This window comes from Thyridium curvatum, assembly GCF_004353045.1.
Source record: "Thyridium curvatum strain D216 chromosome Unknown NODE_37_length_373104_cov_81.786046, whole genome shotgun sequence".
In the NCBI taxonomy this organism is placed as follows: Eukaryota; Fungi; Ascomycota; class Sordariomycetes; order Thyridiales; family Thyridiaceae; genus Thyridium; species Thyridium curvatum.
In genome coordinates this window covers 276036-300457 of record NW_022156792.1, presented here as the reverse complement: position 1 = coordinate 300457, position 24422 = coordinate 276036, and the positions used below count along the sequence as shown (strand labels likewise).

The following is a 24422-nucleotide window of genomic DNA, read 5'->3' as shown; positions in this document are numbered from 1 at the left end:
AAGGACGTCGGAGGTCGCTACGGCGGCTGATGGAAAGCCCTGAACCCGAGCGATGGGACTATCGTTTTGGTAGAGGTTGTGGAAGAGGGCCGGGGTCAATCGGCCATACGTATATGGCGAGGTGGCGGAGCCGGAGAGCGATACATGCGTGCCAGATCAGCGGTGCACAGGGAATAGGGCTTGGCTTTGATGCTCGAGTTTCAGACGAGGCCTGGAAGCCGATATGGAGGCGATGTTGTTCGGATATCGAAGAGACAAGATTTGTGATGTGATGGAGGGGTGATTGAAGTAGGGCAGGGCGAGAGATAGATAGTGTGACCCAGTGATTTGCGGTGCAGGCAGGTCTGTGGCCAGCGGTCAGGGGGTGTGGCTTTGGCAGCGCGGAGGCGGTGGTAGTGTCGGAGGCTCGGAGACGGAGCAACACAGGGAAAAGAGTTTGCGGTCAAGGTGAAGGTGAAGGAGCCAGTCTTACTCGTGCAGTGGCCTCGGTCAGGGTGCGATGCGGAAGCAGTGTCGCTCGCAGGCCAGGCAGAGGCACCGCCGGAGTGGACTCAAGGGCTTGGTGTGTGGCCTGGGTGGCGCCAAAGTGACAAGAGAGGGTAGCGAAAGACGGGGGCCCATCGTTATCGGCTGCCTTGGTCGGAGTGCTCCGTGGTCGGGATGGCCGGCCTGGGCCAATCAGCGTCGAGACAAAACTAATCACGCCGCCTCAGACCACCCAAGACCACCGAGGACCACCCAAGACGTGGAGCAGCAAGGCCGCTCTAGTGCGCTGAGGGTGACGAAATCCAGCCCAAGAACAGCCTAAGCACGCGCTAGGTAATAGCGGGATGGCGCCAGCAGCACCGCCAAACGATGCGCTTCTCACTGTGAAAAGACCGAATCTTGCACCAGACACACTGCCCAGAAGGGGGTGCTGCTCGGAAGAAAAGTCGACAAGGGAAAGACCAGTTCGGAGTTTAGATGCAGTTCTCTTTCGCTCAATTTCCATACCTAACTTATCTGCTGTCTCCCAAGTGGCCGCACGCTAACAAATTACCATCTTATCATCACATCAGCGAGAGTATCTCGGAATCCGAGAGCTCAATCATCTGCCACAGGATTCATGCGCATCCGCAGTGGCGATGACGTGGCACGCGAGCAGGCTGCTGTTATGAGCACGTTACGGTCACGATATCTGGCGGTTTGTACATAAACTTGAGCAACATCACGAGACTCTTCTCACATAAAGGATAAAAGTCCCAGCTCATCTGCTGTTGACTATTATCCGGGCTGGCATTGGCTGCTTTGTGGTATTTGAAATCTCACATCCTTAGTCAGCGGCGTTCCGTCTGGAGTCTCGACTCTGAAGACTTGGCATTGAGGGGAGAGGGTCGGAGATAAGATCTGATAACGATCGAAATTGTTACGCTTTAGTCAGGGGCAACTCGCAGCACCAGCAGAGACCAGACAGGCCTAGCGCACTTCCCAGTTCTGGATGTGAACATTATGCGCTAGGCAGACCAGCTGCATGCATCTGCCTGCAATCTGGCAATCTGGTCACTCTGCCAGTCCAGGAGATGCATGTCCAAGTGCATCCCGAGGGCATGGATACTCGCCGTCGCCCCGAGTACGCCCTGCCCACTCGGAGTAGTCCGCATCTCCCGTGGCGGGCTTGTGTCTGTCGGACCTTATTTTTATGAGGTGGTTGAACTCTGATAATACCCAGGAAGACCATAATGAACCGGAAGCCTGGGAACGATCCCCGCCGCCGCCCTGTTCCCCGCCGAAAGGGGCCCGGGGAGCAAAGAGGTAGCTAGATCAAATATCGAGCATCTCCGTTGTTGGCATGGAAAACTTGGGAACCTCGATAGCTTCCAGAATCGTCATTCCCGCTGGTTGGCATCCCCAGGACAGACTGCGGCGCAATTACCTGATCTGCATGCCTGGGCCGAATCGATGCGCCTCGGTGCTCGCGCTGGTGATGATGATGGGCCGCACCAACCGGGCCAGCTGATCATAGCTCAATTCGATCGTCCAGCCTCAAATCTCCGCCGCCAATGCGTGTCCACGCGCGCGCGCGTGTGTGTGTGTGTCTCCCTCCCTCGTGTCCGAGTGTGCGTGCATGGACAACAACCTCGTTCGTAGTACAGCTCAGCTGGCCAGCCCCTTTCCTCCATCCGCAGTTCCCTCTTCTCCTTCTGCTCTCTCTCTCTGCTCGACTTTGTTCTCCTGACTCTCGTGAACAATCTCAAAACCCCCAACCCTCGCCAGTGTTTCGACTGCCTGTCTGCGCTGCCCCTTCTGCAACCTCTTCCAACGAGCCCTGGACTCGCCAGCAACGGTGTTGCCTCATCAGCCACACCGCATTGAGAACCCCATTGACCATTGAACCCCGTCGAGTTGCCCCTGGGCTCACGAGGGGATTCCTTCTGGAAGAGTTCGCATGATCGTGCCGTGGATACCAATCCCAGGAGATTATCCACACTCGCTCACTTCTCCAGGCCTCTCGCGCCTCTCTGACGTCGAGGTTCGTCGCAATCCCGGACGAGGACCAGGCCTCCCTGTCCCAGCTCACCCTGCCGCCAAACCAAAAACGAAACGATCACATCCTCGTCGCTGGCGCTAGAAGCAATCGTCGCTATTCTAGAAAGGCCGAAATACGTTAATTTTGCCTTTGCCCGATGCATAATGACGCTTTTAATTACTGGGTTCAATGAAACGCGTTTACTTTATGCGACTCCCTGGTCCGCCCCGCGAAAGATCATGCTGTCCAATTTGCCAAGATGACATTGGGTTCAATCTTTTCCTCTTCGATCCCAAGCTCGGACCAAGCTGAAGCTGACCTGCCTGCAGTGCCTGCCCTCTTGTTGGCAAAGAAAAGGTTGTCGTCGTGATGATCCAATTTTCCCTTCGTTCTTGATCTTTTTCTGTGGCACCCACCTGCTCACCTGCACATTCAGCATGAATTTGCGAAGTGCGTCGCAATCTTGGAGTCGCCGAGACTGGGGATCCTGCTCCACCAGCCGCCTCCCATGATCCATCCCGTGAGGGCGTGCGTCCCAAACCTTCCAACATCCCAGGAGGCTTTCCCAGCACGGCGGTTGCCCGGGAAGGGAATTCGACCAGGTTGCCCAGCTCATTGGCTTCGTTCGCTCTATGGCATGTCATGTCAAGAGAACTTCTTCTGCCCCTGCTGCAGTACATCCTCTCTCTCTGGCATGGTGACTCAAGCTCAGATCGACCCATGAGAGGCCTGCTAGCGTCCAAGTCGTCAACGGAGAGCCCGAACATTGTTCATGCTGCCAACCCCCCGTTCTCTCTTACCCTGATCCTGCCTTGGTACGATCTGCCGCGATCTTGGAATACCACGGTCAACCCGTCACTGCGGAGCTGTGCTGTTCCCTTGGGTCCGGCCTGCTCCTATGGACCCCCATCCCGAGTGGTACTCGACCCAAAACACTCTTCCCAGTCTTCCGAGATTTGGGGGTGTCTTTCACTGCAAATGGTACTTGCGACCTGCTCGGATTGAGCCGCTACCTGGCCAGCCGTGTCGAGGACAGCCGCGCCGGTTCTGGTGCCGGGACGGACCAAGTCGCGACACGAGGCGCTGGGAAGCCAGCCTTGTCAGGGACCTGGCTGAAGGGCTGACAACGACGACAAAGGTCCTGCAAACTAATCAATGTCTCGGTAGTGGCATTTTCTCTTGTCGTTTCCCCCCTCTCCTTCGGCAATCTACGAACCCCAATTTGCTGTACGATCTAAGTTGCCCTATGGCGTGTCAGACCCGTGGATTCCGGTGGACGTGTATTATAGCCACCCTTGTCGCGTTATAACCCTCCATCAGAGCAGAGAGGAGCTCTCTCTTGCTCGCCATCCTCATTCCCTGTCTCTCAAGCACAACGATCCCCACTTCGGGGTCGGCAAGTCCCTGCGTGCCTCTTCATCAGACTCTACGAAGTACCGCATACTTGGCCCAGCACTTGTCACTACGTAGTCGCGTAGTACATCACCACCCCCCCAGTCTCGTCTGCCTCCCTCGAGCTCTCTTCCCACCCCCTCCCCTTCGGATCCCTGCACCTTGCCAACTTTCTTCCCACCACCTGGTAGAAGCAAGTCGCCTCACAGCTTCGACCGTTCCTACCTAGCTATCCTTGGCTGCTCTACGTACTCTCCCAGCCCCTCCTCTAGTGACCACCACCACCACCGTCTTTCGCCTGGCTGGCAGACCCATGACCGTCTTTCCATGCCCTGGCACGCAGGGGAGGGCTGGTCTGCTCGTTGGAAGGGTCGCCGCCCTCCCTTATCCACCTGTCATGCCCCTCTCCCTATGCATGGACAGGGCTTGTTTCAGCTTGTAATTCTCCATTTGGCTCTACCGTTTTGTATTCTTCTATGCGTTTTCCAGATTTCACTCTCTTTGGACCAGCTAGTCCTGCCAACCTCCCATTTTGGACTGGCCGTCCAGGGTTTCTCCAGATCGTTTAATTGTCCTAGCCCATCCCCTGCAAGTCAAATCTGCCCTTGTAGCCTTCAAATCGCCCTGTTGCATCATTATCCTGGACCGGGGTTCTGTTTCTATATCCGGCAACGCAGACCATGGCATAAGATCCTCAAATTATGCTACCCGTCATCACTTGGACAAGGTCATCCAAGATCTCCACACCAGCTCAGGAACAGTACCTGTCTCGTACATGGCGAATCGCTTATGTGCTTTAACTCGTCGACCGAAAGAGGAGTAACTCAGGTACATATCGCCGCCAGATCCCAAGCCCACCTCTCGGTACCCTCCTCATGCCTTTCACACGATAGCGAAGATCAGACGATATAATGCAGCCCTGACCCACGCTACCTTACTTGTCCGTCTTACATCTTTGTTTTGTCTTAATCTTACCGAACCCAAAAGCCAGTTTGGGTCAGGAAACCGGAGGAAGATCTCCCCAGCATCAGCAGCCACCACGAGCTAAGGTGGTAATGAACTCTTAAAAAGGCTCTGCTAGGTGACCATCGTTCGTCCTATCCACGCTCACTCCCGCGCACAACCACCCCTCTCTCCAGACCAACAAAAGCCAGCCATCCTCAGCCATTCGCCGTTTCTTCCAAGCGTTCCCGCCAACGCCAAACGCGCCCGCAGACGCACACCTAACCCTGCCCTTCTCTCACAACCACAGCACATGTGCCCCGTCTTCCGGAGAGCCCAACAGCCCTGGCACCACCACAGAGGACCTACGCAGCAGCACCGGAGGAAGTGGTGAAGTACGGTCACTCGTTCCCAAGGTTTATCTCTTCTCCGCAGCTCTACCCGAAGTAGCCCCGTGGGGCTCACGTCTATCAAATTCTCTCCATTCAGAACCCGGCGACCAGCCAGAGCGGTTCGCTCTGGCGGAACCCATGCGTCGCAGGCACGCTGGCGGGCAACTACAGAGTAGGACCGGACTACAATGTCGACTATACACAGGACTCGCATCCGGGCGAGCAAAGTCAGACGACCCATGGATACGAGACGCATCACCACCGAGGCTCGCTGCAGCACGGAGCGGCCGGCGGCCTGCACGATCCATCCGAACACCACCATCCTCACCAGACGCACCACGGCCTGTCGCACCACCACCCAGCTGCCCATCATGCCCACCAGGTGCTGATGGACCCGTCGCAGATGGCCGGCCACCCGGCCGCTCGCCACATGGGCCACGCCGGGCCCGCGCACTTTGGAGCCCCCGGTCCTTCACCGCACGCGGTAGTTGCGCCGCTCTACCCGTCGATGACGCCAACGCAGGGCCCGAGCGGCGGCGTCAAACGGACTCGACCAGACGAGCTTGACCTGACCGTGACTGGGCTGCCGGACCTCGAGCAGAGCGACATCGAATCCATGCAACAGACGCCGCTGGGCGCTGCCTATGCTCAGGCAGCGGCGCCAACGCACCATCACCACCGGCTGCCCGACACTGGTCCGCCGTCCAAGATGATGCGACGCGATGGGGACGGAGGAGGCGGTGGTGCGCCAAGCGTGGTGGGACAGGCAGGGATGCCGCCTCCGGCTCCGCGCCCGCGAGGACCGAAGCTCAAGTTCACGCCCGAGGACGACCAGCTTCTGATCGACCTGAAGGAGAACAAGAGCCTCACGTGGAAGCAGATTGCGGACTTCTTTCCCGGTCGGTCCAGCGGGACGTTGCAGGTGCGGTACTGCACCAAGTTGAAGGCGAAGACGACGCAGTGGACTGACGAGACGGTACGTGTGGACTCTCTTGCCGCCTTTGTCTACCTGCCACACCCGTGGCAGCCCCAAACGCTTGTAGATTTGCTAATTGCGATTCTCGACTCAGGATCAAAAGCTTCGTACGGCACTGCAAGACTACGAGAGCGAAAAGTGGCGCATCGTGGCGAACAAGGTCGGCACAGGCTTCACCCCGGCTGCGTGCCGAGAAAGGGCATCGCAGCTGCTCGGTGGGAGCTTATAGCAATCAATGTCTCCACCAGGAGCTTCGGCTCCTGAGTCTGGGGACACCACCATATACTCACAGCAACCTCCCGATTCAGGCAACACCATCTACACCCAGCAGCTCCAGTGAGACGTCCTGAGCTGCGCAGATCACCAACGAACGGATGGTGTCCAGTCTCGAGAGATTGTTATCGGCAGAGCCCTCCGTATGGACTCAACATAAATCACCTCGGCAACTGATCCACCCCTTCACGAGAGAGCGAGTCCGGTACGCCAACAGACTCCCATCATACAGCGCCGTGCCTGTGGCCTTGTGTGTCTCCGTGTTGGAGCCTCCGGATCATGACTTTGGACCTTGACCGAAAAAGATCTTGAGCTTGTGGATTGCTCGACAATACCAACCAGATTCGGCACAATCATAATCTACGAGCTTTATGACCACGGCAGCATCGGGGACGAAGATAATGTGTAATTTCATACATGATCCTACTCCACACATCATTCTTTTACGAGCTACACCGAGACGACGTAATACCCAAAAGATACCCAGCAGCCGTCAACGGTGTCATTTCCTTGTGTTTCACTTTATTTGTATTACTTCTTGTGATTTGCGCCTTGTGTGCGAGTCTCCTTTATTACTTTACGAATATAGAGATGGATCACGTCGCCCGACGACAGGGAATGGGAGGGGAAGGAAACTGATGTATACACGCGTGGACCAAGCAACGACTTCCCTCTCATATGTTTTCTTTTTTTTTTTTTCCCCTCTCGTTTTACTGTTTTTTTTTCACGACAGCGCGATACGGTGAACAGGCCTGGAGCCGGCGCAAAACTCGCATAAACCCGTAGTCTGACGGGTTCCTATAGAATTATCTGCACAAGCCGGAGCGAAAGGGGATACATTACACGGTGGTACGGGGGTTGTGAGCTGCTGCGCAGGGTTGGTTTTGGTTGGGGCATGATGTATCTAATTCTCGGTGTCTGCTGCCGATGATGCTTGCTTCGGTCGTCTTCTCAGGAGGGCTTGATAGACCCATCGGCCAGGGCATCTGGGAGAGAAGAAAACTGCGTGGAGAGAGTGCGTTGGCGTGATCTGTTTGCTTTCGGGGCAGACAACATCCACACAACCAGATGCCAGTTTGCATTTCCCTCCCGTTTTAACCTACCTTACCTACTTAATCTCACCTATTACATTTCAAACCTGTGAGCACGAGCCACGCCAACAGTGCGTCCGTTTTTGGCTCGTGAGCTCACCTTGGCCTCTCTTGTGGTAATCAATTTGAGCCGCCAACAGTTATCCCGAGCCGGCTCGAGATTGTGCTGGATTCGTCCGTCATGGTCTCATGTGGCTGTCTTGCTCTGAGGGGGTTCCCTCTCTGCGTCCCATTAGATGTGCTGACAAATTATCACGAGAGGCACTCCCTGCGATGGGATAGGCTGTTTCGCAATCTGTTGCTTCATGCGAAACCTGTGGCCGGGGAGGTGGCTTGGGTCGACCGCCGCACCCTCATTCGCGAGGTGCCTGCATGACATGCGTGTCTAGGCCTCGACCACGCTCTCGTCCGATGGCTTTCTCGGCCAAATCTCCCTCTCGACCAACAAGGCAAGTCTTGCGGGCGGTGTGCGTCTCTTCGGTGCCAAGCGCAAGCATCAATGTCTCCTTGTTTTCTTCATGACTCTGTCTGCGAAGGAGGCGAGGGACCGTGAGTAATGCGACTGCTGCAGGGGACAATGGACAATGGGCAGGCACGCGAAACACACACCCACCACTGTGCCTGCCGTTCCTGCAGCCTGGTAAACCCACCCATTTTTTTGACACCACCATCATCATGGATCCCCCCCATTTTGCCCATTTTGATCTCCTCATCTTCCCACGCGCCCCAGAAAAAAAGGGTGTCCTCGACGCCACAATTTGTTATTTTGCCATACGCCAAAGAAGAGAAAGCCCTGGGACTGATCATCCCCGTGGAGAGAGAGAGCCCTTCACCCGCCGTCAAAATGACAAGGGAGGCCACTTAGTCCACAGGCAACTTCCGCACCAAGCCCGTGTCCAACCATGTCCTTTCTGATTTGGCATAGCGATCGACGCTGAAGGCCCTGTAAGGCCGTTGGCAAAACCCTCGAAAGAGATGGAGAGCGTCTGAAAATCGCCATTACAGATGCATGCAGAATTACGCCACAGACCCGGGAAGCGTGTGCTCCAACATCCCTGATCTGCCGGGCTCGGCAGGTTCTCGATGGAGGGACGATCAGGGCCGCCTGCATCAGTCGCCACGACACAGCCTTCTTCCCGGACGACGCTGAAACCTTGCCGCGAAGCTTCTTTTGCTCATCGCTGACGTGGCTGGTGTCTGTAGGAGGATGATTCACTGCCCTCCATCCCCCCCTCGTCTGTTCGAAGGGGCCAGAGTGGCGCTCGGACATGAAACAGTTCTTCCCCTTCCATGTGGAGTGCGGCAGCTCCTTCGGCCTTCCATTATCGTTCCATCATATTTCAAAATCTTCAATTGCCGGGACCCTGCCAACGGTCAGAGTTGATACGATTGGCTGTGTGCCAAATGGGGAGGGTTGGCCTCCCCCCTTGTCTTGACGCAGCATGACGAGGTCTCCAGGCTCTCTGCAGCGACGGTCAAAACGGCTTTCCTGCAATACGTACAGCCTCGCTCGTTTAGGTATACGGAGATCATCCGCGAGGGCCCTGCTCGCGTCTGATCATTTCGTAACTGGAAAAAAAGGTGGCTACTTTTAGGCATGATATTGACAGGGGGTCGCGCAGTTGCAAAACATCGAAGTATTTGATATCTTCAGCATCCTTGCCCAACCATTTTTGGACTCGAACCCCGCCGGCACCAGAGCTGGCTGCCGAACCGGGCTTCTGTTCCGGAATTTGGCACCTGGGCCTGGGAACCAGGTCATGGATCCCTTACGGTCAGCGCGAGTGATCCGGCTACCGACATCAATGTCAAGTGGCCCTGCGTCTCTAGCCTCCGCGTTGTCCTTGAGACATTCGCCGTCCAGGAGGGGAAGAAATACCCATCGTTTTGCGACAACAAGTGGCTCACCCTGGTAAATGGGCGTGAGTCGGGAACTATGGGAATGGCCCGGGTCTCTGGGGACGTTGCACCCTTCAGTCACTGAAGTACCTCTCAAGTACCAGCAGGATCCCGACCTCGCCGGCATTACGTACCTTTTCAAATTCTTTGCTCCCAATGTCATTCGATTTCCGCCACCTAGACATATTTGCCATTCGCAAAGGACTCTTGCTCGAGTTTTTTTTTCCTGCCAACTCCACACCCCCTGCAGCTGTCGAAGATCATCCCGCTCTCTCAGAATCACTGGACTCGAGATCAATGGCAAAGGTCCGTCTCTCAAGAGGTGGAGCATCCCCATTGTGGCCCTGGTCAACTTATCCCGTTGAAGATTCAGAAGAAATCTCCGACTTGGCCAACCAGGGCTTTGGCATCTCGAACGGGCCCTCGTCCAAGGCGGGCTCAAGCGAAATGCGACCCCCATCGAGGTTGCTACCCTCTCTACCCTGGCACGTACGCCTCCTTGGCCAATCGGGAAATAAAGCGCAATCTTCTTCATCTTCGTTCCAATTTCCTTTCTCGATCAGGCCTACAGTGGCAACCTACCTGAACCACGCAGTGAGAGGCTGCAAGTTGACGTGCTCTGTCGTCAGTTCTAGCTCGTTTGCCTTCTTGACGTTGCTCCGATCTACAGCTGGCGGGAGTGCGTTGATCTTAACAAGCAATCTTTAGGGTAACAGTGCATCAAGGGCTGGAGCCAGTGCGCAGTCCAACGGGCTAGCGGCATGGCCTTTGTTGCGCTTGATTCTCGCGTGGGTTCACGTAGATCCCCTCTGCTCGTGTTGCACACGTGCCAGAAATAAAGCCTTGCCTTTGCGGTCAAGGACCGTTTTGAGTTGTCGACGGACAGCTCTGCTCGATTGGGTCGGCTCGCCGCGGTCCTGCTCGGGAACATGTCACACAGGCACACCTGCTGCCTTGCCATATCGGATAAAGACGACTTGGGATGGCTTCCCATACAAGGAGGCCGATCCTTCTTGGAGCGAAATGACTGATGAAGCCTCCGGATATTCCCCCAGGACCAACCGTTTCTCAGAGAGCGATGCTGGATCAAACAAGACGTTACAAGGAGGACCTAGCAGGCCGGCATAGTCTCGGAGATGGAAGCAGTTCCAGGTGTATGCAGGACAGCTGTCTCTGCTTGTGTGGCGCGACGACGTGTTTGCCGCATGCAAGCAAAGAGGCTGGCCAGCAATGCCAAGGTGGTGGAGCGGCCTTCTGCCTCGAGCAGAACCATGCTTTGGCAACAAGTGGCGCGAAGTGACAACCAAGAGAGCTGGTTCCGAGGTGGATCCTCTTCTCCGCCTGCCCTGATTTGTGATGTGGCTGGAAGACGCAAGACAGCCAGTGACAACCTCTTGAGATTTGAGTTTGGACCTCGCTTGCCTGCAATAATGCGACAGATATACCGGCGGAGCCCTATATCAGATGTTTGATATATGGGCGGGTTCCATCACAAAAGTCGCGCTGGGCAAAAATCCCCAACCCCACCGGCCACTGGGAGACGAGGCACCTGTTGTCAAACTGAAGTCTGGTACTGTGGTAAAAAATCGAAAGATAGAGGGGCCGGCTGTCAAGACCACAGACAGCCTGTGAAGGTAGGTCATCCTGTGCCCGCCTCCAGGCCCGGGTAAGCTGGAGACCTCTTCCCGAAGCACAAAGAGGAAGTCCTGAAGAGGGAATGTGTTGGCACTAGCATCGTAATGGTGCACACACCCTCTCGATTACTCACTTATGAAAGCCTAATGGGGCCATTCTTACGGCGTGCGTGCCTGCATGTGATAGGATACAGACGTGAGTAAGAAGCGGTGTGATGGCCGCTTCTCATCGAGCAGATCTGGGCAAACTCGAAACGGTCGAGAACTTTTCAAGCTGCAAGTGATTTTCTCTTTCCCGCTACTCCCTATTGGTAAGATGCATGGGTATGGCTTGCTTCTCGATCCTTAATGTTACTGGTATAAGGCCATTTCGATCGAGGCTTATGCCGGGGGGGAAGAAACGAGGTGCTTTCTTTGGCTTGACGTTGGCTTGCAGACAACATCTTGCAGCTCGCCCTGCCTGTGTCTGATGTTTGAAGCAATCAACAGACAGACAGCTTCCCTGACCTACCCCTACCTCTGTCAGGGCTAGCTTCCCCGGGGTGGGGGGTGTCGGTCAAGAGTGTGAATGCGTCGCTGGTGGTTCCGCACTCGTCACCCCCGCCCGCCTCCGGCAGATGGGATGTATGTCCATCCGATGTGATATGCCGCAAGAGAGAGGTACATGTGCGGGTAGGTCAGATCTTGTACAAGTGACATGGAGGACTTGCCTCTTGCTCTCGAATCACCCAGTCTTCCAGGCCTGGGTGTGCATTGGAGGGCACAGACCGTCGCGGGAAGGGAAGGGGGATCGCGGAGGAGGCTGCAATATCCCACCCGTGTTAAGAGCGACTTGGGCCATGCTTACCCCACGCGACATGGTTGTCGTTCCCTTGCGTTGTTGAGGGTTTCACGAAAACGGTGTTGGGGGAGTTCTTACGGTAGATGGGGACCTCGGACTTGGGTGGATATTTGAGGATGCGTCGTCAAGTCACCGAGTCATTCCCTTGCATTCATCGACCATTCTGGAACAGGAATGGGAATGAGCAGACGGTCGAGGCCAAGTTTGGTTCTCACAACGGTGGAATGTGACGTGACAGAGATGGAGCGAGGTGAGACTGGATATGGAGATTTAAACTTGATGTTTTGCGTGGTATCCTGTGCGGGCACATGTGGACTCTGGTGGATGGTGCTAGAGTGAGACCATGTAACTCTGGTGAGTAACTATCCATTGATAGTGTTGGGATGCTGTCCTGAGCTTCACGACGTAGAGAGCTTTCTCATTTGCGGGGACGGTGTGTTTGGAATAAGGTGGTAAGAATGAACAGTGGCTCGAGATGTCTACTTGTACAGTCTGTTTCTTGTTGAGGTTTCACTTTCATTGACTTCTCCACTCCCCGGCTCACGATGTTTCCTCTCCAACCTTGGCAGGCCCCAGCAGCACATCTGCAAGCTCCGACACGCTCATGACGGCCCCGGCCTCGACGAGCTCCACGGCCTTGGCGTGGGCGCGCACGTCCAGCCCCCGAGCCGACGGCTCCTGCTGGTGCTGGTGCTGGTGCTGGGAGTCGAGGTACGCCGCCGTCTCGACGACCCAGCCGTTGAACTCGCGGATCTCGGTGGCCTTGCCGGCCCGCGCGTCTTGGAGCATGCTGCTCGTGTTGTGGCGGACCGCGGCGCCGACGCGGTGCAGCATGGCGCGCAGGGACGGGTAGGAGAAGCGCTGCTGCAGGCTGGCCTGCGAGTAGGGCGCGTCTGCTCCTCTGGCGGCCTCGGAGGAGGGGAGGATGGCGGCCGCGCTGGGGTCGGCGATGAGCGACTGCAGGACCGCTGAGGCCTGCCGGAGGAGGAGGTCTGATATCTGGATCAGGGGGGAGTCTGGGGGCAAGGCGGGACCGAAGTCTGCTCCTGCTTCCCCTGCTGCTGCTGCTGCTGCTGCTGCTGCTGCTGGCGGGGAGAAGAAGAGGGTGCCGTTCTGGCAGCGGAGGATGGCGGTCAGGGGGTTGATGACGGCGTTGACGACGAGCTTCTCGAGCTGGAGGACCCATATCTCCGCCCGGGGCACCGCGCGGCCCTTGAGGTGCGGCGCGGTGGTCAGGAGGTCGGTCAGGTAGGAGGAGGGTGCCGCGCTGCCGTTGCTGCTGCTGCTGCTGCTGCTGCTGCTACTGGAACTGGGCAGCACCGGTCCGAGGGAGAGGTCGGCCGGCGAGGCGTGCAGGCTGGAGAACGGGCCCAGGGACGTCACGCCGTGGGACGTCACGCCGACGAGGAAGTCGGGCCGGTCTCGCGGGGCGAACCGCGCGTCGGCGTAGACGGGGCCGTAGGGCGGCCACAGCTTGTTCATGCCGTTCTGGACGAACAGCACCGCCGCGCCGGGGCCGATGTACCGGCGCAGGCGGTCCACCTGCGGCAGGGCGGCGGGGGCCTTGGTGGTCACGATCAGGTTTGCTATCGCGTCGCGGGCCGGGTCCGCCTCGACCGCGGGGCCCCTCGGCGGCGGGTCCTCGGACCACATCTCGATGTCGATGTTGGACTTGGCGGTGGCGACGGTGCCGTCGCGGCGGGTGATGCGGACGCCTGGGTTTGCGGACCATGCTTCGAGGAGAGAGGGGCGGTGGACGAGGAGCGTGATGGGGGGTGGCGAGGGCAGCTCGGAGAGCGAGGTGGCGAGGAGGCGGCCCAGATTGCCTATGCCGAGGACGTGAACACGTCTCGGATCGCGGTCCGGGTTGGAGACGGCCGGAGCAGCGGTGGCGGCTGCTTGGGATGGGGCGTTGCAGGAGGCAGGTGGGACATTGGCTGTCGTCCATCTGTACAGCCGTGGGCCCGGTGACCTGTCTTGCAGGAGGGCAGCCAGCCAGGGCGGCTGAGGCGGCGACGATGACATGGTGGATTGGTGTCGCCGGGCACGCAGGGCGGAGAGCGGGCTTGCTGAGCCGGGGGAGCGGGCCGGAGAAGAGGTCACCCGAGCGGCGCCGATCGAGACCGGTAGTCGTCGCCAGGTGTGGGCCATCCCATCCGGAATGCCCTGGTGAGCTGAGGTGGAGGTGTGGTGTGTTGTGGTGTGGTGTGGTGTGGTGCGGGCGGCCCGTTTTACAGACCAGAGCTGTGCTGAGTCTGGTGCGTGTGCTCAGCTAGCTGAGGCTGAGCATAGGGCATAGATGATCTGACCATGCGGGCTACCCAGTGCCATGTGATCAATATTTCCTTATTCCAGCTATTATCGAGTGATCCGTATGCATGTGGGCGATAGCAACCCAATTCAAGGGAAACTGTGGCACAGAAAATGGGGGGGAAAGGAAGAAGATCAAATGGAAAGCCTGCGGGACGGCACGGAGCCGAGCCCGAGATCAACACGAATACATTTGATGTACGGGCGGCTTGCTTTAGTAGCTGCGCTGCCATTTCCGCCATCGGAACCGCATTTCCCCAACAGCGTTCATGCAATGCTGCTTGCTTCTCGATGATTTAGAGTTGTGCATTAATATGATTTTATTATTAAGATGTCACCGCAGAAAGAGTAGCTCGGACCCGAATTGTGCTGAATCATACAGCTGTGTACCGTAAATAAATAAAAAAGAAATTGTATGTATTCAAGAGTGGATTTGCTACCAATGCAACAAGCAATACAAAAAAGAACCCAAAATATCGAATGTCTCTGCTACCTATCGCATCCACTCTTCATCTTGCGCAACTGCACTCTCCTCTGCCTTTCGCGCCTCCCTGCGCGCCCGCTTTGCAGCGTTTTGCTCCTTCTTCCAGGCCCTGTACGCGTCGTCATCCTTCTTCCCGGACTTGCGTGTCCTCGCGGGCGACGAGGTGGACGACCCAGCCACGCTGCCAGCGCAGCTGCTGGAGGCACGTCCACGATTGCCGCTGCTGCCGCTGCCCTCGGCTTTGGGCGTGCTGGCCAGCGCCTTGGAGGGCGGAAGCCACGCGTTGCGCCTGCAGTCCTCGATCACCTGCTCGTACGAGGCGTCGTCGCTCCATTCAGTGTACGTGGGGCCGTACGGTTCGAGGACGTAGTCGTCGAATCCCCTCTTCCACACCATGACTGCTTTGCTCAGGTCCAGCCAGGTCTGGGGCAGCTGCAGGCGGGACACTGTGCGGTACGGATAGGACATGAGCAGGTCGGAGCCGACCCGCATCAGGAGGAGCTTGCGGTTCGCAGGGTCGATGAAGGTCTCGAAGACGGGGTCTGTCTGTGGTGCCATGTGGCGTCAGTATCCATCCAGGCCCATCCTTCGAGTTGGGGGCCGGGAGGAGGGCGTACGGGATTGGTCTCGGCGCGATCGCGCTCCTGGACCACCATCTTGCACCACTTGCGGAGCTCAAAGTCGCGGAAGAGGATGTCGACGGGGATCTGGTTCATGTTCTTGATGTCGTTGTACATCGGGAATGCGCCGAAGATGTTGCTGTCCCCGGCCTCCTCCAGGGCCTCGACTCTGGCGATGAAGGCGTCGAAAGGAATCCGGTCCCAGCCTGACAGGCAGGGGTCATGTCAGTGTGGTACTTCTGCTTTGTGTGTTCTCCTAGAGACTCGGAGGGAAGTCAGGGGGAGATGCGCCGGAGGCTGACTTACCATGATTCCTCCAGAGGGCCTTGGAGTCTTTGCAATGCTTGACATAGTCCTGCCGGAACTTGACGAAGCCGTCGACCGACGCCTCGGACGCGTCTGCTTTCTGACGAGAGATCATGTTTACTTCTATTTGATTTGGGTTTTCTTTTCTTTTTCTCCTCTCGGCCAAGTCCGACTGGCCCACCACCTACTCCGTATTTAAATCTTACTTTGCAATGGTGACAGTAGCCACAGAAAGAGCATGGTCACGGACTTAGGGAGAATGAGGGTGTGCCCAGGGCCTTCAACGCAGAAGGGATGTCGTCGGATTAGTCTTATATGGCTGAGCTGTGTGAAGGCCAGCTGGCGTCTGCCTAGGGTTAGGTATACTGCCAATGCCCTCTATCGCCTTGCCTGGTCCGGGTGCACGCGTATCAAAAACCCCCTTTCGGTCTACAGCAGCTCGGTGACGCGTTGTCACACGTCTATTGATGTGGCTACCCGTCAGGCTCATGCTATCCCGAAAAATCTTCCACGAACCGGTGTGTCTTTTGAGGCGCGTCGAAAGAGAGGCCCCTCATCAAAAAGCAAGGAAATACGAGCGACTTCGACTCAGGGGTCGCCTCATTTCGACCTGTGGCGTTCAAGGCAAGCCTCGTGGCAAACTTCCGCTCCTGTCAGGAGCTCCAAAGTGCTTCATAGTCTATTAATTCCCCCTGAGATGCTGCGACCGGGACTGTTCCGGCCTGTTCATTGAACCCTTCCCGAGAGCTGGCTCAAGGCCGTAGTTTGATTGACCCAATGTCAAACATGAAGTGCCTGCTCCAGTTTTAGGAGCTTGTTTCTTGGACAGACGGAGATGGCCAAGTTGTTCAGAACTCTCGAGTGATACATTAGACGTCTCCAGTCGCCACCTTTATAAGGACAATGCATTGACTGTCTTCCGTGGATGGTTGTAGTGGTGGCCAACACGTACGCCTCTACACGGATACTTGGCTGAGAGGCAACCCTTCTCCAACCTCGGCCAAGGGGGCCGGCCAACGGAGTGCGAGGATCATCAAGGCCGTTGACGTCCAAGGTCTGACTTGTAGCTCCAGAGATGACTCACACTCTACAATCCAAGACTCTCCAGCTTGGCTGCACAGTAAGTCTAGGCTTCAGCGGTTTGACAGGAGCTGAGGCACAGTTCAGCTGGCCTCGGAGCCCCCCTTGTCCAATGAATCCCGTCTCCCATTTCTGACATGCTTGACGACCGCCATTGCAACAAACCTGTCCCTTGCAGTTATCCACGGCGTGCATTTGACATGTCATACTTGTGGCCAATATTCCTTTTGGAGGCCTTCTCGAATCTTCGCGTGGGCGAGTTTTTCAGTTGCCACTGAGAAGTCTGGGGCTTAAGTGGTCACGTGATAGCGTGTCGCCAAACGTGAAGGTTTGGGGCGGCGATGACTTCGGGCATTTTCGCCTGCGTCATTGGATCGGCGTTAGTACGAGGGATCCTCGTCTTCCAAACAGACTACAGCCTTACCCTTGGGAAGCGGACTGGAAGGCAGCTTGACTCCCTGGCTCGTCAGGATTTTCTCAGAATTCTCCAGAGTCAGCTTGGTCTGCCCTCCCTGTTCACAATCCCTTCAGCCCGCCCGCTCTCATTCTCTCAATCCTTCACCTCTGACATGTTTCGCATCCTCCATCTCTAGGACACCCCGGTTTGAGTTGCCGCCTCGCCTTCCGCTTGTCACAACCTGATATGGTCCACAGCCAATCGATATGGACAACATACAGGATGCAAGGGGAGGGCCCTCCTCCGAGGACCCTGTCTCTCAGGTGCCACCAGGCCCTCAAACAGATGCCGCCACACCTCAGGCTTCGTCAGCTTCAGCCAAGTCACCGGATGCCGAGACATTCGACTTCGACGAAGAGTCTGCCCTCCGAAATTTGACCGAGAACGTGCGCGACCAGGATGACCTCGAGCGCGATATTTCTTTCCAGGCAAACCTGGCGCTTATTGATGCCGAAGACAAGAAGGATCAGAAGCGCATAGCGAAGTCCGAGACTACCAAGGCGAAGCTCGAAACTCAGAAGAGGGCGCAGCAGCAGAAGCTTCGCGCGGCATACAACAACCCGACTCTGAAGTTGCGCATAGAGAAGGAAATAGCTAGGATCAATGCAGAGATAGAGCTGATCGAGAAGGACATCTCGGATTTCAATGCGCGCATTGAGCAGAGACACCAGGACGGCGCGGACGAAGCCTCTGCTGGCTCCGCCGGAAACAGGAGACTTCCGAATGAGACGCAGCGGGAATTCCTTATTCGCACTGGAAAGATCACTCCGTTTGCTAAGTTCGGCGGACCGCGTCCAGACGGAATCCAGGGCGATCTGGCCAATGCCATCATCGAAGCTGAGGACGAGGCTGTTGCCGAGGAGCTGGAAAAAGAAGCCACCGAGGGACCTCGGTCGCATCAAAATTTGCGCTTGCCAGGCTTTGCCGAAGAACCTGATTCTGCGGCATCGCCCGCAACGTCGGCGGCCGAGAGCGAGTTCTCTCTGCGACCCAGAAAGAAGCGAAGAGTCCAAGTAGATGCTACTTCTGATGAGGAGTACAAGCCAGAGCAGGAGGCCGCCTTCACACCAGACTCGATAGGCTTTGAGGACGAAGACTCGGATGATGTGGACCTTACTGACCTGAACCGGAACACGTCTCGGAAACGATCTGCCAAGAAGGCTGCTGTGAACGAAGACAAACTCGATCTCAGTGGCATTGATGACGGGAACGAGAACGTCTACCAGCACAGACTCGCAGACTGGGTTGACAGGAGAAGTCGTGCAAGGCGCCGCCGGCAGGAAGCTCTCGGCCAGCCGGTCGATGACCAGACTGAAGAGGAGTGGTTCAAGCCCTCCCCCGATGAGCCTGATCATTATCTCGAACATGGGCTGAAGCTACCTGGCGATATATACCCGTCATTATTTGACTATCAAAAGACGGGTGTGCAATGGCTTGCCGAACTCTATGACCAGAAGGTGGGCGGTATTGTTGGAGATGAGATGGGCCTGGGCAAGACCGTCCAACTCATCTCGTTTGTCGCGGCACTGCACTATAGCAAGATGCTGAACAAGCCCGTCATCGTCGTGGCGCCGGCTACAGTGCTACGCCAGTGGGTCAATGAATTCCATCGGTGGTGGCCTCCACTGCGCGTCTCCATCCTCCATTCGAGCGGCAGTGGCATGCTGAATGTCCGCAACGAAGACCGCCTCGAGGAGGACGAGTACGACTGGGACAGGGAGACGAAGCCTGCTGGCTCGAGCAAGGCGGCGAAGAAGATAGTGGATCGCGTCGTCAAGCACGGCCATGTCTTGGTCACTACCTATGCTGGACTTCAGACCTACGGTGACGTGCTCATTCCTGTGGACTGGGGCTACGCTGTCCTCGATGAAGGCCACAAGATCCGCAACCCGAACACGGCGATTACGGTCTACTGCAAAGAGTTGCGGACGGCCAACAGGATTATCCTGTCTGGCACGCCCATGCAGAACAACCTGACTGAGCTCTGGTCGTTGTTTGACTTCATCTATCCCATGCGACTGGGCACACTTGTCAATTTCCGCAACCAGTTTGAACTTCCGATCAAGCAGGGTGGCTATGCCAACGCGACGAATCTGCAGATAATGACTGCACAAAAGTGTGCCGAGACGCTGAAGGACGCGATCAGTCCGTACCTGCTGCAACGGCTCAAGGTCGACGTCGCGGCTGACCTACCCAAGAAGAGCGAGCAAGTACTCTTTTGCAAGCTCACACAGCCTCAGCGAGAGGCCTATGAATCGTTCCTCAAGTCCGAGGCGATGGATGCGATCCTGAAGCGGACGCGCCAATCGTTATATGGCATCGACATCTTGAGAAAGGTTTGCAACCACCCAGACTTGCTGGACCCCCAGCTGAGGGGTAAGGTTGGCTATAACTGGGGCAGTCCCGTCAAGTCGGGCAAGATGCAGGTCGTAAAGGCGCTGCTGCAGATGTGGAAACACTTTGGTCACAAGACGCTCTTGTTTTCCCAAGGAACGCAGATGTTGGACATCCTCGAGTCGTTCGTCCGACGGCAGGGTGATATCAACTACTTGCGGATGGACGGCAAGACGGCCATCAAGGACAGGCAGACTTTGGTGGACAAGTTCAACAATGATCCTGATCTCCATCTCTTCCTGCTGACCACGAAAGTGGGTGGCCTGGGAGTCAACCTGACAGGTGCCAATCGGGTCATCATCTTTGACCCAGACTGGAACCCCTCGACCGATGTCCAAGCTCGTGAGAGAGCCTGGCGTCTGGGTCAGAAGAAGGAGGTCACCATCTACCGCCTCATGACGGCGGGCACCATCGAAGAGAAGATCTACCACCGCCAGATCTTCAAGCAGTTCCTGACCAACAAGGTGCTAAAAGACCCCAAGCAGCGGGCGTCTTTTGGACTCCACGACCTACACGACTTGTTCACCCTGGGCTCTTATGAAGACGGCGCCACGGAGACAAGCGAGCTGTTCAAGAGCAGCGAAGTGCAGATCCAGGCAAAGAAGTCGCTCATCACGCCGGGCCGCGACTCCGTGCCCATCGTCATCGACGGCCATAAGAAAGACGGCAAGGCAACAAACGGTGCGGACAAGACCGAGGGCGACCTGCGGGGCATCGCCGGCGTGGCGGGCTTGGAGGACTACCAAGAGGATCCCGAGACGGCGCCCCCGCCGAGCGACGAGGCCCGAATCATGGAGGGCATCCTCGGCGGCGCGGCCATGCACAGCGTCGTCGAGCACGACCAGATCGTCGGCAGCGGCAAGCCCAGGGCCGACCCGGCCATCCTGCGCCAGGAGGCGAACCGCGTGGCCAGCGAGGCCGCCGCGCACCTCCAGCGCTCCGAGAACCAGGCGCGCCACGTGCCCATCGGCACCGTCACCTGGACGGGCGAGGTCGGTTCCGCCGGACGGCCCGCCCAGCGGCGTCGGGGGCCCGGCGGGCCCAGCTCGGCGAGCATCCGCGCCGGGCTGGCGAGCCGCCAGGGCCTCTCGGGCAGCTCCTCGTCGCGGTCCGGCACGCCGGATGGCGGCGGCGGCGGCATCAACAGGAACATGGGGCCGCGGGAATTCGAGAAGGCGATCCAGGAGTTCATCCGCCGGCACAGCGGGCAGGTGCCGTCCAAGCTGCTCGTGGACCACTTCAACCGGTTCTGCCCGGGCCCGCGGCAGGCGGGCGACTTTAAGACAGCGCTGGACAAGGTGGCCATGATGGAGAAGAAGGGCTCGAGCATGAGGGCCATCTGGGCGCTGAAGCCTGCTTACAAGTAGACGGATGGGAGTGCGAGCTCAAGAAGTGTGATACCAAAGATATGCATTGCGAGGAGTTTAAAGACCACCGTTATGGATGGCTATTTGCAAATTTAGAGAGCGTTGTTTTTTCCATATGGGAGTGAGCTCATGCGCTAGAACAATAAAACCACGGCATTCAGTCACAAAGGGCATCACATTGATAGAAACTCATCACAGGAGATCATGCTGGACTGCATCGTTGGAGGGGATGATTCTCTGCCATATCTGGCAAGATCCTTTGGTCGATTTTCATTCTAACTCTCTACTGCAGCTCATGCCATAGGCATCATGTGACAAGGCAAAGCAAATGGGGACCAGGCCAGAAACAGGCCGTTCCCCTCGTAACTGTCAACGCCACAGAGAAACCCAGATGCAAAACCAGAATCCATCCACCAGTGCTCCCCAGCCGCTGAGCGCACGCGCTCAGAGACGGCGACCACGGCGACCACCCTTTCTGCGGGTAGAGTCGGAGGGGGTGGGGGTGACGTCCTCGATACGGCCGATCTTCATGCCGGCACGGGCCAGGGCACGGAGGGCAGACTGGGCACCGGGGCCGGGGGTCTTGGTGCCGTTACCTGGAACTGATATTAGTACACAATGTTGCACGGCCGGTAGAGAGAGAGTGGTTCAAAGGAACTTACCGCCAGTAGCACGGATCTTGATGTGCAGGGCAGTGATGCCGAGCTCCTTGCAGCGGGCAGCGACGTCCTGGGCAGCCAACATGGCGGCGTAGGGGGAGGACTCGTCGCGGTCGGCCTTGACCTTCATGCCACCGGTGACACGGCAGATGGTCTCGCGGCCACTGGAATCACCCATGTTAGCCACAGTTGTACCATCAAAGATGCTGTTCCCATGTCGAAAGCAAGCGAGGAAGGTCCGTTTCGTTTTCTGCACCTAAGAGCGGTGTCGATCGCGGTTCTTCCCTTGCTCTCTCTTCTCTTTCGACATGGTTACTTTGCGCGCGAGAGGGTGGCTATATTTACCTCAGATCGGTGACGTGGACGAAGGTGTCGTTGAAGGAGGCGAAGATACGGGCGACGCCGAAAACGAGCTCACCTGTGTTGCGATCGTGTTAGCAGCTGTGCCCTTGGTGTTTCGAGACGTGCAGACGACAGATCTGGGAAAGGAACATCTTGTGACTTACCCTCACGGACCTGGGGTCCGAGGGAGATGTTCTCCTGGGCGGGACGGGTGGTCTTCTTGGGAGGCATATTGGATTGTTTTGCTTTGCTTTGCCTGGGCGTTGCAGTTAGTTTGTCGGTGAGGTCAGGAAGACGCCCAAATTTCCGTGGTGATCAATTTTGCCTGGTGGGGTGGGAATTTGGGAGTGGGTCTCTGCCTGCTGGTCCAGGCCCTTGATTGGGGGGGGGGGGGGGGGGGGGGCGGTGAGCCAGCGCAATGCGGACCACTACTTTTTTTTTTTCGCACACAATTTGTGTGGCACGAGAAAACCCTAAGCACCACTATGTGCCCTCGACTGCGAAAAAGCACTGACCGCTGCTGGTGCTAAGCGAGCAGCCCCGAAAAATCGGTCCCCCATATCTCGCACCCTCGAAAAAATTCCACCGCTCGTCTTCCCTTTTCACGATTTCTCAACCACCGGCCGACCGACCTTTTTGACGAAACATCGACAACTTCGCCAACAAATCGTCAACAATGGCTCCCACGTACGTTGCACCCTGAATGCACACAGCAGCAGCTCTTCCCTTCCATCTCCCATGCGCAACGGGTTTTCCGAGGTTATGCAGATTGTCGTGGTCCTCTCGCTGGAAGGCTCTGCTCATTGCCGTAACTGGCTGAGCATTGCTGCCAGCTCGATCTCTCCCGTGCTTCTCCCTCCTTTCGCCAGGCCCTCACCATGAGGGATTGACAATTGAGAGATGTTGCACGGGGTGTTGGGGCTGAAGGTTCCCATGCCTTCTCCCTTAAAACCATTGCCGCCGCCGTTCGATCCTTTCGAGGACACAGTCCTTCGAAGTGTGATCTTGCAAGGCGAGCAGAAAATTCTTGGACATCTTGTCTGAGGTGTTGTCAAATGAGTGTCGTTTGCTCGAGGCTTCCGTGGACATCCCCTAGGGATCAGTTCTGCAGCCTCGGCTCACAATCTCACTGATGAAAATCATCTTCGAGTTAGCCAACGCAGAGAATGTCGCACTTGAGCAGCAATTCTCCACCGGCGCTCTTCCTCATACCACGGTATGCCGGACTGCGTACTAATCTGATTGTGCCTACAGTACCGTCCCCACCAACGACCAGGTCCTGGTCCCTGAGACTCTCCTCAAGAAGAGGAAGAGCCAGGAGAAGGCCCGCGCTGAGCGCACTGCCGAGGCCGACAAGAAGAAGAAGGCTAGTGTCTTTGCATTTCTCCCCTTTCCGCGGAAGGCGATGTGATGTATACCATATTGGCGACTAGACCTGGTCAATGCTGTTGCTCAACTTTTAACCATCTTTCGGGTCTGATCCATTCCGCGGATCGTTGTTGTTTCTTGAGTCAATCACCGTACCCGGATGAAACCCAAAGCTAACTCGACTGCTCTTAGGCCAACAAGGAGAAGCGCCAGGTCATCTTCAAGCGCGCCGAGACCTACGTCAAGGAGTACCGCGACGCCGAGCGCGAGAAGATCCGCCTCAACCGTGCTTCCAAGCAGGACGGCACCTTCTTCGTCCCTGCTGAGGCCAAGCTGATCTTCCTGATCCGCATCAAGGGTATCAACAAGATGCCCCCCAAGCCCCGCAAGATCCTCCAGCTCCTCCGCCTCCTTCAGATCAACAACGGTGTCTTCGTCAAGATCACCAAGGCCACTACCGAGATGATCAAGGTTATCGAGCCGTGGGTTGCCTACGGTTACCCCAACCTGAAGAGCGTCAAGGAGCTCATCTACAAGCGCGGATACGGCAAGGTCAACAAGCAGCGTGTCGCCCTCACCGACAACTCCATCATTGAGGAGAACCTCGGCAAGTACGGCATCATCTGCATGGAGGATCTCGTCCACGAGATCTACACCGTCGGCCCCAACTTTAAGCAGGCCTCCAACTTCCTGTGGCCCTTCAAGCTGAGCAACCCCAACGGTGGCTTCCACACCCGCAAGTTCAAGCACTTCATTGAGGGTGGTGACCTTGGCAACCGTGAGGAGAACATCAACGCTCTCATCCGCCAGATGAACTAGATACCTAAAAGGGGGATGGCATTGGGATGTTTGGCCGGTTGTAGTTATGTTTCTCACAAGGGCATGGTCGCACGGCGTTCAATAAAAGCAAAGGATTGCTTGCGAGGAAATTAATGATTTTGATGATTCATCTACCTCTAAAAATGTTCCTCCTGTGACCTATACAATTCATGGCAGCATATGCATATATGCATGCACGCCTCGTGCCAATCATTCACGACTACTGTCTCTTGCTATCCTACATGTTGAAACGCTCAAGTGTATCTATTA

At 56.8% G+C, this 24422-nt stretch overlaps 6 protein-coding genes across 6 annotated transcripts; 3 read left to right on the top strand and 3 right to left on the bottom strand.

The window, feature by feature from the left end:
* Positions 1-5620: 5620 nt before the first annotated feature.
* E0L32_006533 (uncharacterized protein) lies at positions 5621-6472 on the top strand (the record flags this gene model as incomplete). The annotated part of the gene is made up of 1 exon (XM_031141176.1): positions 5621-6472. The coding sequence occupies one exon, from the start codon at positions 5621-5623 to the stop codon at positions 6470-6472; it is 852 nt and encodes a 283-aa protein (XP_030994818.1).
* Positions 6473-12486: 6014 nt separating this feature from the next.
* Positions 12487-13971, bottom strand: E0L32_006532 (uncharacterized protein; the record flags this gene model as incomplete). The annotated part of the gene is made up of 1 exon (XM_031141175.1): positions 12487-13971. The coding sequence occupies one exon, from the start codon at positions 13969-13971 to the stop codon at positions 12487-12489; it is 1485 nt and encodes a 494-aa protein (XP_030994817.1).
* Positions 13972-14749: 778 nt separating this feature from the next.
* On the bottom strand, positions 14750-15781 carry E0L32_006531 (uncharacterized protein; the record flags this gene model as incomplete). The annotated part of the gene is made up of 3 exons (XM_031141174.1): positions 14750-15286; positions 15358-15566; positions 15667-15781. The coding sequence occupies 3 exons, from the start codon at positions 15779-15781 to the stop codon at positions 14750-14752; spliced, it is 861 nt and encodes a 286-aa protein (XP_030994816.1).
* A 1628-nt stretch (positions 15782-17409) lies between these two features.
* Positions 17410-20964, top strand: E0L32_006530 (uncharacterized protein; the record flags this gene model as incomplete). Its single annotated transcript, XM_031141173.1, has 1 exon — positions 17410-20964. One exon carries the CDS (start codon positions 17410-17412, stop codon positions 20962-20964), a length of 3555 nt encoding a protein of 1184 aa, XP_030994815.1.
* Positions 20965-21408: 444 nt separating this feature from the next.
* On the bottom strand, positions 21409-22196 carry E0L32_006529 (uncharacterized protein; the record flags this gene model as incomplete). Its single annotated transcript, XM_031141172.1, has 4 exons — positions 21409-21560; positions 21627-21787; positions 21969-22041; positions 22130-22196. 4 exons carry the CDS (start codon positions 22194-22196, stop codon positions 21409-21411), a joined length of 453 nt encoding a protein of 150 aa, XP_030994814.1.
* Positions 22197-22641: 445 nt separating this feature from the next.
* Positions 22642-24152, top strand: E0L32_006528 (uncharacterized protein; the record flags this gene model as incomplete). Its single annotated transcript, XM_031141171.1, has 3 exons — positions 22642-22652; positions 23220-23337; positions 23526-24152. The coding sequence occupies 3 exons, from the start codon at positions 22642-22644 to the stop codon at positions 24150-24152; spliced, it is 756 nt and encodes a 251-aa protein (XP_030994813.1).
* Between the last annotated feature and the right edge of the window lie 270 nt (positions 24153-24422).